Genomic DNA, 16,226 nt, shown 5'->3' with positions numbered 1-16,226 from the left:
CAGGGACAAGCAGAAAAAGCTTAATATAAACCTAGATTCCATTAAAATATACAATTTTCAGTGGTATTGCTCATTAAAGTTAGTTTTAATTGGATTTTAGGATAAATAACGAGTAAAAACTGCAGTTTTTCAGGGGTTGTCTTTTTTATGTCAAGCAGTTGTTAAACATCAATGTTGCTTTTGGATTTTGACAAACCACTGTAAATGTGTCTGGTTCAGCTGCTGAGTCACTGCTTACTCACGGGACTTCAGGTCAGACACCAGGGCTGAAGGCCAAGATGGCCGACTGTCCCGCAGCAAACAATAGCCTCCAATGTTTCGTTCTCTTCCTCAGTTATAAGATCTGAGGACATTTAATCACAACCAGTCTTCCATTAAGGAGGAGAATGCAGGTCTTGCTAATGTTGTCAGGTTAGAACAACTAGAGGGGGTGTGTCACCACTGTTCAGCTGAGGAAACAGTCGCCAAACAAAAAACTGAACTCCTGCTAAGAAATACAGCAAAACAAATAAGAATCAGAAAGCTTTTGGTCTTCATGCTGTGAGCAGCTGAACAAACAACTCACATGGACGTGCTGTATCTACAATCCAAGTCTTTCCACCTGGTACATCAAACACTGTGTTGTTAACATGTACAATAGCCTGTTTTCTTTTATAATCCTGTGCTGAGGAGAAGTGGAAACTGCTGCAAAAATCCTTGAAGTCAACAACTTAGCATCACAATTCACCATGGTTCTTCTTAATCATTTTTTCTGTGGTGATGACTGCAACCTACGGCAGTATCCACTTCACATTGTTGCATAATACACAACACGATGGTTTCATGTTGCAAAAACAAGTTATATTCTCAGCTAATGATGTGATGCATCCCTCAACTTCCCAAGCTAGGGTTCATGACCCTCCTAAGAGGTCACGACATGACTCTGAGGCGTCGTGAGAGGACTAAAAATATAGGATTATTGTGAAATCTGAGACGGGAACATCACAACTAATAGAGATCAAAACTGTGACAAGAGGTCACAAGGAAACATTTACTGCTACTGACGACTCACTATGGAGTCCAAAAAACACAGGATCAATCCGCCAAATGTAATTTATTTGTGAATACAAAATAAACATCTGATTAAAGTCAGTTTTTCTTTTTACAGCATTCGCACAGATTCACAGTTACATCATTTCTCAGCGACTAATCCAACAGAAACTCCTGTTGTCTACTGAAGAAATACTTCTACATCTCCTGACTTGTCTGTTGTTGTTGTTTAAGTAACCTAAAGGACATTTAAAAACATAGTGTTTCAATTATAGTACCTGTAAGTAACACTGTATTCCTACGCCCTACAGGCCTGAGACCGGGACTTCCTGTGGTCTTTGTAAAAGTAGCTGTGCTTTGACCCAAAATGAAGACAACCTGGTTTTAGGAGTCAGAGCCTTTTGTGGTGGCTCATTGTTCACCAAAATGGCTGCCAGACAAACTCACAGGCCACGGGCCACAAATTAGCAGCAGGACTACTAACTGAGAAACTTGGAATTCAGATAAAAACTGAAATATCACATGGTTAAATAACCAAATTCAGTCATGTGCATTTAGAATAATAGTCAGTATAGCTGTGTAATAATGTCTATTAACATTATTTTCAAATATAATTTCTCCTAAGCAACTCATTCTGTTTCAATGTATCAAATAAGAATCATTTCAAATACTCTGATGCTGCTGCTTCTACCTTACAAATGTAGTAGTTTTACATCAATAATAAAATTTAAATCACGTCTCATAATAAACTGTAAAAACATCAGTTTACAGCTTCAAATAACAAACTGATACAAAGGCTGTGGACAAGGGTGTCGCTCATAATCTGATTTTACAGCAACGTGGTGTGAAAATGTGATTAAAAGAAATTATACTGATGTGGTCAATTACTTTTCAAATGGCACTAACACAGTAATTGTAACATAAAGTACAATAGGAGTGTCACTGATAAAAAACAGTGTCGTGATGATGTTCACTGAGCCAAAAAATGCAGCATATTCTAAAGTCATTTATCGTGATCACACAGTAATCACTGAGGGAAAACCACTGCCACTCAAAGAGGACAGTTTGTTTTTCTGTATAAAACGCATAATCTCGGCCATTACATTAATGGTCCCTCACTGTATGTAAGATGATTTTCAGCAATACTGAAGCATCGTGCCACTTTACTATTCTGCTTTAAATAAAAAAGTTGAATTTTATCGCCTTCTCACAGTTTCGACAAATCACATCCGATCATCAGAAAACACAAAACCATCTCAGGACGCCTGCAGCCGGTCACTTTATGTAGCAGAGGAGGCACTTCTAGATTTAAGGCCTGGCAGCTAACACTGAACAAACCTCTCAGTCAACATCAGAGGGTTAAAACCACTGATCCCGCTGAGTCTGAACAGCTCATTAAACACTTGGGTCTCGGTAAGATAAGAAATCGGTGGAAAACAGTTAACACGTCTCTTCACGTTACGCTTTGGCACTTTTGCCGTTCGACAAAGGTTCTGCCTCCGAATTTACCACCACAGGACTGAGCTCTGTGGCGGTGGCCTGGTCGTCAGCCCCGCCTCCTGCCCCACCCTGGTTTCTATAGTGACGGATGATGACCACAGCAGCACAGACAAGGTAGACGACAGTAAGAATGACGAAGTAAATGAAGTACACCAGGAACTGTGAAAGGAAAAAAAGAAGTGTAACTTAAATTAGATGAAAAATACAGAAGAATAAATTACTGGCTGTGCTACAATGGATGAGCGTTTCCATCCAAATACACCGCAAATATTAGCCAAATATCTATAAAGTCAGCAAAAGAAAGCATCCACTGCCTCGTGTAAATATTAAAAGAAGTCAGGTTCTGTTAAATAAGTGCAGAAAAAGTAGGAACAACAAGATGACGAAAGGAGCGCCAGTCAAACCTCAAGGGATGGAAACGAGTCAAAATCATGATGGAAATATAGCATTTGTTGGTTTCATGTATTCATTTGAGGAATGTTACAGTCTCATCATCGCTCCACAGATCTGTTATTTGTTTTATCTCTTCAGTGAAGCAGAAGCTTCAATGCACATTTTTTCAGTTTCCTGGCTTACTAGTCTTTAAAACTCAGATGTTGTTATCCGTTATATCTCTTTAACAACCACACATACTGTCATGTTAGTCTTTGTAACCTACTGGAAACAGCAGTGGATTCTGAAGGAGATTTCATAGCTTAACTATGTTTCCAACACCAATAAGAAGCTTTTATTTTTGTGCCGGAAAGTATAACCGTATATGCTTCCCAGTGAATTCTGGACTAGTAACAGTTGTTTTAGTCTGACACCCTGAGGTCACTTATTCAGGCTTCTACACACGGCACTTTTTTAAATTGTTCCCTAAAGAATCAGACTGACCTTTTTCACAGCAGATATTTTGATTCATCGGAAGAAAAGTCACAGGTGGAACTAATCAGCACTGACTGCAGTGTGAAGCAGCAGCTCATGTTAATTGTTGCACCTGTTGCACCTGACAAGTCAAAATGTCTGTGTGGTGTAATAAATGAGTGTTTTACCTGAGAGTGCACATCCAGTGCCAGGCCCCTCTTATCAGAAAATATCAGGTTGATGATGCTCTTCAGTATGGTTCCCAGGAAGGTGTTGATGCCAAACACCAGCGCACAGAGCTCCCTGGTGAGAGACGAAGCGATCTGGAAGCTGTGGAGAGACGATTATATCAGACTGTAACCTCACAATCGAGTCTGGTCTATAGATTATTAGGAAACATCCATCACAATATCAAAAAAAGAAGCTAATTCTCACATTTGAGGATGTAGAACTATCACATTTTTGGCATTTTTGCTTGAAAAATGACTGATCAAAGCAGCTGCAGATCAATTTTCTGTCAGTCGATGAACTGGAACTTTTGCTTACCAATTTTGGTGCACCTACGGCCTTTCCTCCACAAAATCTGGCCATATTTTCAATTTCTACACAGCCAACTGATTCATTAATCTCTTAAATTTGTTTTTCTGGATTTGGGTGAACCTCTGGTCTTTACCCTTCCTCCTGCACTAGGTCCAGACAGGTGCCTCAATCTTCAACATTGTATATCTGTAGGTTCAGAATAAAACTTCCACTCACGTGGCAATAGGGACCAGGAACTGGTAGAAGCCTCTGAAGAGGACGTAGGCGAGGTAGCAGACCCAGATTTGGTCTGTGGTGCCCATGAGGATCAGGAGACCGGCCTGCACCGCTGTGATGATACCGATAACCAGCTCAGACCAGATGTTCCACCGGATTTTAACAAAGCCCGCTATGAAGGACGTCAACGCACCTGGACAAAGACACACATCAGTCACTCCTCTACAAACTGATTCACAGTAAGAATTTATAAATCTGTATACATCTGGGTTCCTTAAAACAAGTGGTACATTACATATAGTGTCAAAGATGGACTTAAACACTACTAATAATGGTGCTGTTAAAGTCCTAACATTGTACAAACTCTTGTAAGGTTTTGCAACGTAACTTCTACTGCTCGCACATGACGTCAGGGTTATTTAAACAAGCTGCTACCTTTGTGCTTTATAGCTGATTAAAGGGCAGTTACTGATGCCCGAGCCTGATGTAATCACCCCAGAGTAAGAGTGGGATATCACTTATACAAACTCCTCAAGGCAGTTTACACAAATATGATGCATTTCCAGACTTATATCTGTGTCAGTCATACTTTATGAACTGCATAAAATGAATTAATGTCAGATGGAACAGGTGTCTTTCTGTGCTCTGCCTCAGCATTAAACATGAAAGAAGGTTTGATTTTCCCCAAACAGATTCAGGAAAAAGGCTGCACTTCTGGGTATAAAGCTGGGAATCCACAGGTGGAACTAATAACATTAACACTGTCTCTGTCCAAGCACAAGTAATTAATGATATTAGTTACACCTGTGTTACACTGGTCCAAATGTCTGTGAAAAAAATATATATTTTCAGTCTGTTGTAAACTCCAGAGCGCTGACTTCTTCCTGAATCCATTTTAGGGAAACAAACTCATTATCAAATTCATATTTTGGACTTTAGACTTTCTTCAGTAAAGCTGGACAGACACTGTTTTAACAGATCTTGTACATTGTGTTAACTCCCTCTACACATTTTAACTAGCCTTTTCTACACAGAGAGAACCTGCAAGTTTCATGACTGGCTACAACATTTGTATTAAACAAAAGCAAAAGGAAAAATACTAATCTACAGATGGCTGGAAAGATGCAGACAACATGTACTGTCTGTTTTGTGGCAAAGTTTTATACTAGTTTGTCTGATCTCAGATATCCAACTGATGGTTGTGACCCCGCTGCACGTTAAATGACAACTGACCAGGGAGAAACTCAGCGCAATTTTAAATCAAGTCAGGAGTGAAGAATAAGGGGCAGAAATCTACTTACAGTGTCTGTCCAGCCTTCTGGGGTACTAACCTGACATGTTTAGACATTATGAATAAGCCAACTTTCCTCTAAAGCATTTGATGATGTACTTGATGTAAATTGTGTTCCATCCCTTTCATGTTTGATATTATTCAACATTCAAGGCCATCTTCACAAACACCACTTTCAGCTTGTGAGAATCCTACATGAAGAATTACTCATGAATTATCAGAGTAACATTTGATATTTTGTTGCTGTTGAGTGAACAAGTTGTCCCCATTATTTGTGTCTAAATTTAGCGAGATGGAGTTGCACCCATGTGAATAAAAGCACGGAGGACTGTGAAACTGACACCCAACGACTTTGAGTGCTGGATCAGCACAGAGCATAACACAGATCAGACTTCAAAAACCCAGTGAAAACTAGATTCTGTAGCTCCAAAAATGTCTCACTCAGTAAGGTAGAAGCTGCCTCCACTCCTCCGTTGTAAATGTTCTTGTTCTCAGTGGCTGGGTAGACTTTGTTCCACAGGATGTGGACGTAGAACAACACCAGGTAGTACCCTGTAGAGTTGAACACCCACCACAGGGACCAGAGCCTCAGGTTGGGCCTCTTAACCACGTTTCTCACCTCCAGCAGCATCTGCACAAAGAGAGAATCCTTCCAGCGCGACACAGAGCTCGCAGGTGCGGCCGAGGACGACTCGCTCTCTCTAGGCTTCATTTTGTCCAGCTCTGATTTGGTGGCTCCCGACGCAGCCAGTTCCTTTTGCTCCTGATTGCGCATCTGGTTGAAAAACAAGGAGCGTTTGGGCCACGGCAGGCACATTGCGAGCAGCAAACCAAAGCTGACGAAACCCAGAGATATGGCGTTGAGGGTGTAGAAGCTGACACTGCTGGACATGCAGATCTGACCCAGCACCGAGCTGGTGAACACCCCCAGGAGGACTGAGGAGCGTGAGTACCCGGCCACGCGCTGGTAGAGGACCGGGCTGACCAGGGAGAAGATGTAGGAGGAGTAGGCCACGCGGCACGCCATGGTGATGCCATAGAAGAACTCCATGAACTGCATCTCGATAAGGGTGGTGCCCAGGAGCAGAATGAGCCAGATGACCACCTGACTGATGCCCTGGATGATCAGGACCGGCTTGTAACGCAGGAGATCGGTCAGCAAGAAGGCCGGCACCAGCACGGCCATGTAGGAGTATGTCAGCACGGGAGTGATCTCATTGGTCACCTGGAAAAGACAGGAAGATCAAATAAAGCTCCAGTCTTTTCTCTGCTTATCAGGACAAGAATTCAGTATGCTCCATTGACAGTTGATTAAGTTAATCAACTTTCACTGGACTATATCACAGAATGAATATATTTATTTAGACCATATTGCCCAATCATAGTCATAATGCTGTGGGCAGAAACAACAAAGACTCACAGAATAATTTTGAATAAATAATATCCCAAACATTATGCAAAGTATTATTTAAAAACAGACTTAAGCTACTAAGTGCAGCTCTCTAGCTTCCTTAACACAATTTTTCCGATTATGACCTTTGATGGTGATGATTGTAAATGTTACCGTGACCATTTTGGTGGTGTGATCAGCTAATTTAAAGTCTTATCTCTCCAATTTCCTAAATAATTAACCCAGGCTGAGTGATAGAGAAATAAAGAAATATCTCAACAACCGGCAGACTTAGATATCAGTATATGACTGTAATAAATATCATAATGTTATTACAAATATTTTCTCAGTTTGATTTGTAAAAACGGATATTCAATGCAACAAATACTTCTTGTCATTATCGATTAATCTGCTGTTTATTTTCTCAATTATCTGTTTTGTCTATAAAATGTCAGAAAGTAGTGAGAAATTTCCATCAGATATCAAGATTATGTCTTCAGATGTCTTGTTGTCATTTTTAATTTGGTATCATAAAAGAAAAAGAAAAAGCATCTATTTATTGCAGTCTTACTTCAAAAGAAAACTAAGTTTCCTTGTAGGTGCAGTTTAGCTTTGGTGCACTTATAACACATTTTCTCCTTACAATGATAACTGATAACATCAATGTGTTGCTTACTATTATCACAGGCATCTTTAAAATTGTTTTTGAATTTGATTTCTATCACATTTAATTTCATGACCAAGCAACCGCAAACTGGTTAAACTGGAACAGGTACAAATTCAGTGCTACTGATGCCAGCTTTATATCCATGATACTGATAATTACAGTTGTGGCAGATAACAGATGATGAGGGATAACTTAATTCAAGAGCAGCTTATTCCCTGGAGCCAAGTAAAAGCATTTATGTGATAACACTGTTTCAGATATACACAGACAATGAGGTGAAATGTGAGTTCAGGACAACAAATATGTGTCTGTAAAACTGATATTCTGCTCTAACAAACAGTATTTTTCCACTCGCACTGTCCCAACCAGTCTGACAAACACATGCTTGAAATATTGAACATTTCTCCTCTTTGACACAAATGTTCACCAAAGGTTTGGCAGGTAACCAACTCTTGGTTCGATGTCATGGTGAAATCAGAGAGAAAAAACTGGCAAACAGAAGGAGTGATCCAATCCTGTTCTATGAATCCTTCATCCTCCATTCTTTTATTATAAACCTTAACAGACCTATTACACTGACCCAGTTTGGAGGAATGTGAACTTTGACCCCGGTAAGCTGGATCAGTAAACTCCCCACAGGGCACTCATTAATTCTGCTGTGTAATGACTGCCTAGCTGAATGGAGGAAAAGGGTGAAGGAGTCTTAAGAGTTTAGACTTTAGTCTGTCTTCTCTCTTTCATTATTGGCTTTTACTTCACTGTACAAACACATTTCAGAGGACACCACTAACCTGTTCCCTGGTGAAGTTCTTGTCCTGGCTGAGCAAATATGGTGTGATGAAGGGCTCCCCAGGCTTTATCGACGCCATGAACCCATAGAAACACAAGAATATCACAGCCCACTTCCACTTCCTGGGCTCCTTGGCTTCCTCTGGGGGACCCTCCGAGGGAGACAGGCCCTCAGAAGCAGAGGCGGCCATCTCTACGTCCCCGTCTGCGAGTCCCTCTATGTCTTCTGATGCAAGCACTTTCAGGTCCATGTCTTTCTCCGCCTCTGATCTGTCCCCACTTCCTGCTGTGTCATCTGCCACCATTGTGTCAGCTTTTTTTTTTCAAATCAGCATGTAAGGACTTGTTCTGATGTGAAACTTCCTCCTTGAAAAGCACAAACCAAATGTAAAAACCCAACTGTCTGGGTTGAAAATTTCAATTTCCCCTCAACTCTCCTGCCTCTCCATGCCAGAGACGACTGAGAGGGTGAGAATGAACCATTTAGCAGGGTGATGACAAGGTAGTTAAAATGCTACATGCTCTTGTAAGAGAAAATGTTGACCTTTGCTTCATTCCACGCTGTGACATTGTCTGACAGCAAGCTATCCAGCAGCTGAGTCTGGTGTCATTGTCAACCTGAAAAGATAACAATGTTGTTAGTTAGTCAGACTATTTTGACACTGTGCAAACACTGCAGCTGACATTAGAGCACAGCTGTGTTTTCTACTTTGGAGAGTGCTGATGTGACTCAAACAAGGTTGCACCTAAATCTAATTTTCATTATCAGTGTATACGTATGCCCATCACAGACTCCCAGAGTGCTTGTTTTCTGTGCGCTCGTCTAAAAATCCTGTGATATCCTGTTTTAGAGCTGCAACAATTAGTCAGAACAGAAATTTCATTGGCAACTGTTATGGTTAATTGATCTGTTTTTCCCCTGAAAGCAAAAATGCCAAATATTCTGTTTACTATCATATATTGATAAGAAATCTAAAGCTACAACTGACAGTTCATTTCATTATAAATTAGTTTCTCTGAGGTGACTTCAAATTTGTTGTTTTGTTTACCCAACAGTCAAAAACCCCCAAAGATATTTAGTTTACTGTGAGCCTTATTTGAGAGGCTGGAAACAGCAAATATCTGGGAATTGTTTATTGATAAACAGTCAACTGAATAATCGCTGCAACTCTGAAGAAAAGTTTAACGTTTCTGTCAACAGACTAACACAACAATTCACTAATCATTTCAGTCCTGAGGTAAGGCAATCATAACTTAAGTTTACAATTATTATTTAATTCATATATTCTGTCCAAGTAGTGCTACGGTCTAGAAAAGTGGAAACCAGTCGTAGTTTCCCCTCAGTAATAAACTACATGGCCCCAGTTACGTGTCGACTTTAAGGAGCAATGCAAACAAGTTTCACAAGCTATTCAGTGGGGTAACACTGTGTTAGCATACCAGTGCTTCACACTTGTCTGCACATTGAAAAGTACAAGCTAAACCTGCTGCTATGTTAGCTGCTAATGTGCTAAACCCCACTTTGAGTTGTTTAAGTAAGACAACGGTGGTGAAAACACTTTAACGTATAATTTAGGACAGGTGCGAAGTTACAGCTAGCTAGCAAGGTGGCTAACAGTATACGAGTGTAGCAGCTATGTACTCCTGTAGCTTTTGTTGGCACAAATATCACATATTGCATGTAACATAATATTTAAAGCAAGTGACGGACAACACGTTTACACAACAAAGAGCTGTCTCCTCATTAGCAAAGCACATTTTACTGGTTCGTAATTTCAATGTATTTAAAAGTCCAGTTAACATTACATACCTCATGTGCTCCAACTGAAAGCAGCAGCTTAATTAAACCACGCTCGCTTTTTTTATACCGCGTTGGTTTCTGGGAACTGTAGTTCCAGACTGATTTTCTTCTTTGTCCACCTTCTGGACAAATAATGTTACAGCCTATTAGTACAAATGAAGTTAAGCTACTACTGCTGCTGTTGCTAGTAATAAGAAAATAAATACTAAAATAAAATGTACAACATATAATATTATGTATGACGATATTATGTTGTATGACATAATATAATCTTTTATTATCATTATATATGTATTATGTATTTTTAAAATGTATGTATAAAATCATTTTATAGTTAATGTTAATGTAATGTGGTCATTTGGAACAACAACATAGCTATCATATTTTTTGATCATACCACGTGATCTTAATCAGCACGTGCATTTAGCTCAGTGTTGCCTGTCTGTGTATTTTACTATGGGGGAGAGAGCCCACAGGCGCAGGGAGAACATGCCACCCAGAGGGGCATGAGACTCAGGTGCAATAAGCTTGATGCTCAGTGTGAATATGGCAGCTGCAGCGGACTGCAGCCATCTAGAGTCTCCTCTGAGAAAAGCACAAAACAGGTCCTACACAGGTCCACACGCCAAGTGTGACGTCAGACATATTCGATGTCAGGTGAGACTTGAGGTCAGGTGATTCTAAAATGTGCTGACGTCATCAAGACGTCACGAAGTTCTTCGGATCCGAGGGTTCATATAGAGCCCAAAACTGTCTTCAGTCAGACTCCCACACTCCCTCCGGGGAGAAGGGAAGACTCTGTTTGCCGGGTCGAAGCTATGTCTCGGCTGTCAGAGGATGGCAGTCGAGCTGCCCACCGACACACAGCTGTTGGTGGAGGCCTACAACGAGGTCGGCCGCTGCAGCCTCGAGCGCAGGGCCAAATTCCCGCCTGACGCACGGTTCTTTGCGCGTCTGTGCGATGTTCCGAGTGGAGGATCGCATCGCACTGGACCGGAGCGCTGGCAGGAGGGGCTACGGCTGATCCGGCCTTCAGAGTCTTCCGTGGGAGTGGTGCCTTTTTTGACCTATTTTATTTGAGAATAAAATAGGCCAAAAAACGACTCCTCTATGTTCATAGAGGAGTGGTTGTGGCGGGCAGGTGTACTCGCGGACTGGTGGTCGGTCCGTTGAGTCGGGAGGGGCCCCCCATCCACATGGAGGGGTGGCTCCGCGGGTTGCCACAATCACTGGTCACCATCTGACCTAATGGTGGAGTGAAAACTCCACCAACTTATGATGTAACAATACACCATACATAAGTATTGACAACACTGTGTTGTGTTGTCAAATTAACAATGAACAAACACTGTTTGTTCATTATCCAAATCCACCATGAACTTGTTTGTCAAAAATGTTCAAAACTTTTTTGTTCATGTTGCGTCGACTGAAAGTTCACTCTCCATTATTTCCATATGACAGTTATAATGTTATTGATTCAGAGGATCCTGTGAACATGAACCAATCAGATCTACAAGAATAAATCAGTCAGTTCAGAGGAAGGTTGCAAAGCTTTTTACATTTACTGAAAAAGACAGCAATATATACAAGATATATAAGATTTAATGCTCATATGAGTTCATAACATATACACATAAACACCTGGTTAAAAACACTGGAAAGCATACAGTGCACATACAGTAGCTGTGATTCACAAAGGCTGATTGACTGAGAAATGGTGAAACACAAACACAGACTTGAATAAACCAGAGGCTGAAAATCCAAGTAAGCTCAGTAGATGGCAGCAGTGTACCATGTAATCCAAAGGCAGAACATCAGAGGCATCACTGTAACCATACTTAAACTGGGCAATAAAAGATTTTCTGACTTGGATCTTATTTTAAATGTACCTTTCCCAGTTGATTTGTCCATTTTGTGACACTAGCTGTGATCCATTTATAATCTATTGCACAGGCTCAGGAGAGTATGAGGGGAACAAAACATGAGTCCTCTGAACTAAAAAACCTAATAAATATGAAGGTATGCTCTGTAGAGGTCCAGAGGTTTCAGAGAACAGCTCCTTTTCCTTCTGAGGTCTGAGACGTCGACCTGCTGAACTTTGACCCCGACATCCTCTCCTGTCTGAGCTTCCTCTGAAAAAGCAGCATCATCTTCTTCCTGAACTTCTCTCCCACAAACGCGTACAGGACAGGGTTGATGCAGCTGTGGAGCAGAGCCAAATTGTTGGTTGCAGTCAAAGCCAGGGTCACTGACTTCCTCATGGCACAGTCATATGGTAGCACATCAGCCCTCATGAGCGTGTCTATTATCATGGTTATATTGTACGGTGCCCAGCACAGCAGAAAAGCAATCACCACAGCTATGATCACTCTCATGGCCCGGTGCTTCTGGAAGCCACGGGTGCGCAGCAGCCTCGCGATGGTGATGCTGTAGCAGGTTATCATGATAAACAGAGGGAGCAAGAAGCCAAAAATATGGCGGAACCCACGTGTGACAAGCCTCCACGAGGTGGCACTGCCAATGTCAAAGCTTTCAGCGCAGATCATCCTGTCTGAGTCGTCGTTGAGCTTGGTGGCATCGTTGAAAAGCGCAGGCAGAGCCAGGCCCCAACCGAGGGCCCAGATGGACGCACAGAGGAGCCGGCTGAAGGCCCTTTGGCGACTCTTGTGAGTCTCACTGGCGCGCACAATCACAAGATAACGATCCACGCTGATGCAGGCCAGGAAGATGATGCTGGTGTAGAAGTTTGCTTCGATGATGAGGCTGAGGAGTTTGCACATGAAGTCTCCAAAGAGCCACCCTTTGAGCACTGACACAGCCTCGAACGGGAGGGTGAGGGCCATCAGACCATCTGCTATGGTCAGATGAAACAGGTACACATCCGAGGGAGTCAGGGCCTGTCTGCTGGTGCCGATCACCCACCCCACCAACAGGTTCCCTGGTACTGCCAGTAAAAAGGTGGCGATGAGGATGAGACACAGCGTTAAAGCTGCTGTAGGCTCAGGTGGTGTCATCTCACATGCTAATGTCTTTGGATTTGGAATGTAGGGTGTTTCATTGCTGTAGTTGGTATAATTCAGTAGCTCATAGAAGTCAGTAAAGTCAAAGGTGATCGACATGACTGTGGAAAAGAGCATGAGCGTGAATTATTATATATACAATTTTACATTTGCATTGTGCAGCTTTAAAGTGAGCGTATGTAACCTTTGTTAGCCGTGGCCACTGTGACTACAAGTAAGAGTTTAGAGATGACAGTAAATCTTAAACTGAACCAACTCATTTCTGTCAGTTACTCAGAAATATTTATTAAAGTTCACTAACATCAGCTGACACCAACTATCACGAGCTGCTGATCATACCAGATCACTTAAGGCTGTAGCAGCAAATTCACTCAGTGTATTAATCTGAGTAAGCATTTTTTTTGTTTATGAATTCAGTGTTTTATTTGCACACAGAAGAATGTGTTATTTCATTTTTCAAAAGTTACATGCTCCCACTTTAATACGCACAAATATTATCACTTGTATTTAAAGGTTCTGTCTCCACTCACCTGCTGCACTGGCTCAGTCGTAGCTTTCAGAGATGACAACAGCTTGACAAACAGGTTTGCACTGAGCAGCAGCCTTTTATGAGTGATACAACATGGGGTTTTTGATGATGAGCTGACCCAATGTCCTGTTTCCTTCCTCTATATGTTTTTGCACAGGTCTGCGTAATAAAACGCTTTTGAAGCAACAGGACTCTCTAATATATTAAGACATGTCACAGTCGGAAAAATACAGGCGTAAATGGTCAAATTAAGGGTTTCATTTAGATGCTTCATTCTCAGCGTCCTGGTAATGTTCATGTTGGACCCCTGACACACTGTTGTGACACACTGGGACATATTAGTGACACCTGTCTGCAGCAAAAAAGACCTTATGTGTGGTCTTATGATTGAAAGATTAAAAATTAAAGACAAAAAGGAATATAGTATTTCATGAATTTCTTTGTGTTTAATTTAATTAAATTTAATTAAATTTAAGCTTAATTTAATTAAAGCTTATTATTAGGATATTAAGACTGTTAGGCACAGGAAAACATATTATTATATTTCAGTTCAAGATTAAATTTATTGATTTATGAAAACATGGAAATTACAGTTTTCATACCCTAATCAATCAACACTGACCACCAAAACACAGAAAATAAATAACCACAAAGCACAGATAAAAACAGAAACATAAACATATATTCCATAATATAGACTAAATTATAAAAAATGAAAATATCAAAATGTCTGTCAGCACAAGCTCAGTATGTCTACAGTTTACTAGATTTTATTTCAAAGAAAACATCAGAATAGTTAAAAAAAAAAAAAAAAAGGCACTATGGCCTGTGTCCTCCACTATAATATTTCGCATCCTATAAAGTAATTGATACACTCAATAAATCATTCTCTCTTTGATACATTGGAATAACTAGTTGTAACTCAGACTAACACACAAGATGTCTTAGATAACATGACAGCTTACAACATGTGATGAGATCCTGTTGCATGAGGCTGTTGTGTAATCAGGAGGTGAGTGTGTGTGGTAAGGTGCTTAACAAATCCACAGGTCAGGATGTCAGCTGTGGCACTTTCTGGGAAATAAATGCTGTAATATTCTCAACCTTACTGTTACAAAAGTCTGTAAAAGTCCCTCTGATTTAATTTCACACTGTATCCTCTGTTAACCTCTTAAACAAGTATGTTTTTTCATTTCTTATTATTGAATATTTTGTGTGTATTTTTTCTAATTGTATGTATTTTGTTTTTTGTTGTTGTTGTTCAGCAAAAATATGTTAAATTTAAAAAAGGATATTTAAAAGTATAAAAAAGTATAAAAGTATATTTTTGCACTGATGGTGATTATCACACAGTTATGGTTTCTGGACATGGAGGTAATACCAAACCCTATTTAAAATTTGTGAGTATTTTAGCTCTGGAATATCAAAATGTCAGTCATTTTAATCTGGGTATATCATTTCAGGCTCCAAAATAAAGGAAAAGGTTAAAATATAATAAGTTAGAAGGTATGGTTTGTGGTGTAGTAAGTGCAGAATCCAGCTATCATTGTCATCTCTGTGATTCTGAATTTCTGTGTGTTACATGGCGTGAGAAAAGCATGCAGAGAAAAATGATAACCACACAAGTAATGAGAGGGGACTGAGGTAATAGGAGGGACTCAGACTCCTCCTCTCCATCCTAATGCAGAGGTAAATATGTATGCAAACAATAAAGTGTCCTCCCTACCTCCTCTTTGTCCCCATAAATCACTTCAATCAGGGTTTGCTTTGTAAAATGTACAATAATCAACATAGCAGTGCGTTGTATCACCACTGTCTGTGAGTAAATGGAGACTTAGAGGCTCCACACGACTAAATGACAGCACTGTTAGCAGCCTCCATCAGGAAGCGGCACAGTACCCTAACGAGAAGGGCCAGTTTTTTAGTTTCTGGTCTCTGGTTACTCTGGCAAACACCAATGGTTTCTCAATGAAAAATATCAGCATGAGAAAAATAAAGTTACCAAAAGACGAAGAATAAAAAAAGAAGAGGTAAACAACAATTCTGTTTTGGGTTTCTCTCATAGTTTAATTTTTTATTATAGTTTTTGTGTAAATGAAAAAATGCAGTTTAATTTAACAAAGAAGATTGAATTCTAAATTTCCTCTGATCTTATACTTAAAAAAAATATTATCTTAAAAGTACTAAAATGATTTTTGTTTAAAGGAAAAAATGAACTGAAATAGAAGTTTAAAAAAAGTATCATTGCCACGAATCATAAATCACAAATCAGACACCGTACAATTCCAAAGAAAGCATCCGTTGGGATCTTGTGTGTTTGTTGTGCCAACTGCTCTCCATATGAGCTCCCCCTCACTGCACCTGACTGTGCACGTTGTGTTTGTCTCAACAAAGCACACAAATAATGGTGCAAAGCCTGGCACGGATGCAAATCTTCTCTGGAAACTCAGATACCCCCCCCTCCAACTTCTCTGGAAATGCTTGATTGGCATCAGGATTCCGTTTCATCCTCTTCCAGCGAAGAGGAAATATTTGCTCTGCAGGTGACAGATTGTCATCTTTGTTCCTTTAAGTGCAACCATTGTATACAGCCCCATCGCCTCATCAA

At 40.4% G+C, this 16,226-nt stretch overlaps 2 protein-coding genes across 3 annotated transcripts; both read right to left on the bottom strand.

Annotated features, from left to right (window-relative positions):
- Positions 1-1,078: 1,078 nt before the first annotated feature.
- slc19a1 (solute carrier family 19 member 1) lies at positions 1,079-10,167 on the bottom strand. 2 transcript variants are annotated; one of them, XM_018690582.2, is made up of 7 exons: positions 10,079-10,141; positions 8,813-8,886; positions 8,271-8,634; positions 5,864-6,647; positions 4,132-4,324; positions 3,564-3,705; positions 1,079-2,688 (listed from the first exon to the last, which is right to left on the bottom strand). In XM_018690582.2, exons 3-7 carry the CDS (start codon positions 8,571-8,573, stop codon positions 2,488-2,490), a joined length of 1,623 nt encoding a protein of 540 aa, XP_018546098.1. In that variant the 5' UTR covers positions 8,574-8,634; positions 8,813-8,886; positions 10,079-10,141; the 3' UTR covers positions 1,079-2,487. The 2 variants fall into 2 exon arrangements, with proteins under 2 accessions (XP_018546098.1, XP_018546097.1); XM_018690581.2 differs by having other exon boundaries at positions 8,271-8,886; positions 10,079-10,167.
- Positions 10,168-11,607: 1,440 nt separating this feature from the next.
- Positions 11,608-13,771, bottom strand: LOC108892845 (C-X-C chemokine receptor type 2). Its single transcript, XM_018690601.2, has 2 exons — positions 13,620-13,771; positions 11,608-13,190 (listed from the first exon to the last, which is right to left on the bottom strand). Exon 2 carries the CDS (start codon positions 13,186-13,188, stop codon positions 12,115-12,117), a length of 1,074 nt encoding a protein of 357 aa, XP_018546117.1. The 5' UTR covers positions 13,189-13,190; positions 13,620-13,771; the 3' UTR covers positions 11,608-12,114.
- Between the last annotated feature and the right edge of the window lie 2,455 nt (positions 13,772-16,226).

This window comes from Lates calcarifer, linkage group LG7_2 (genome assembly GCF_001640805.2).
Source record: "Lates calcarifer isolate ASB-BC8 linkage group LG7_2, TLL_Latcal_v3, whole genome shotgun sequence".
Classification (NCBI taxonomy): domain Eukaryota; kingdom Metazoa; phylum Chordata; class Actinopteri; family Centropomidae; genus Lates; species Lates calcarifer.
This window is presented reverse-complemented; position numbering and strand designations above follow the sequence as displayed.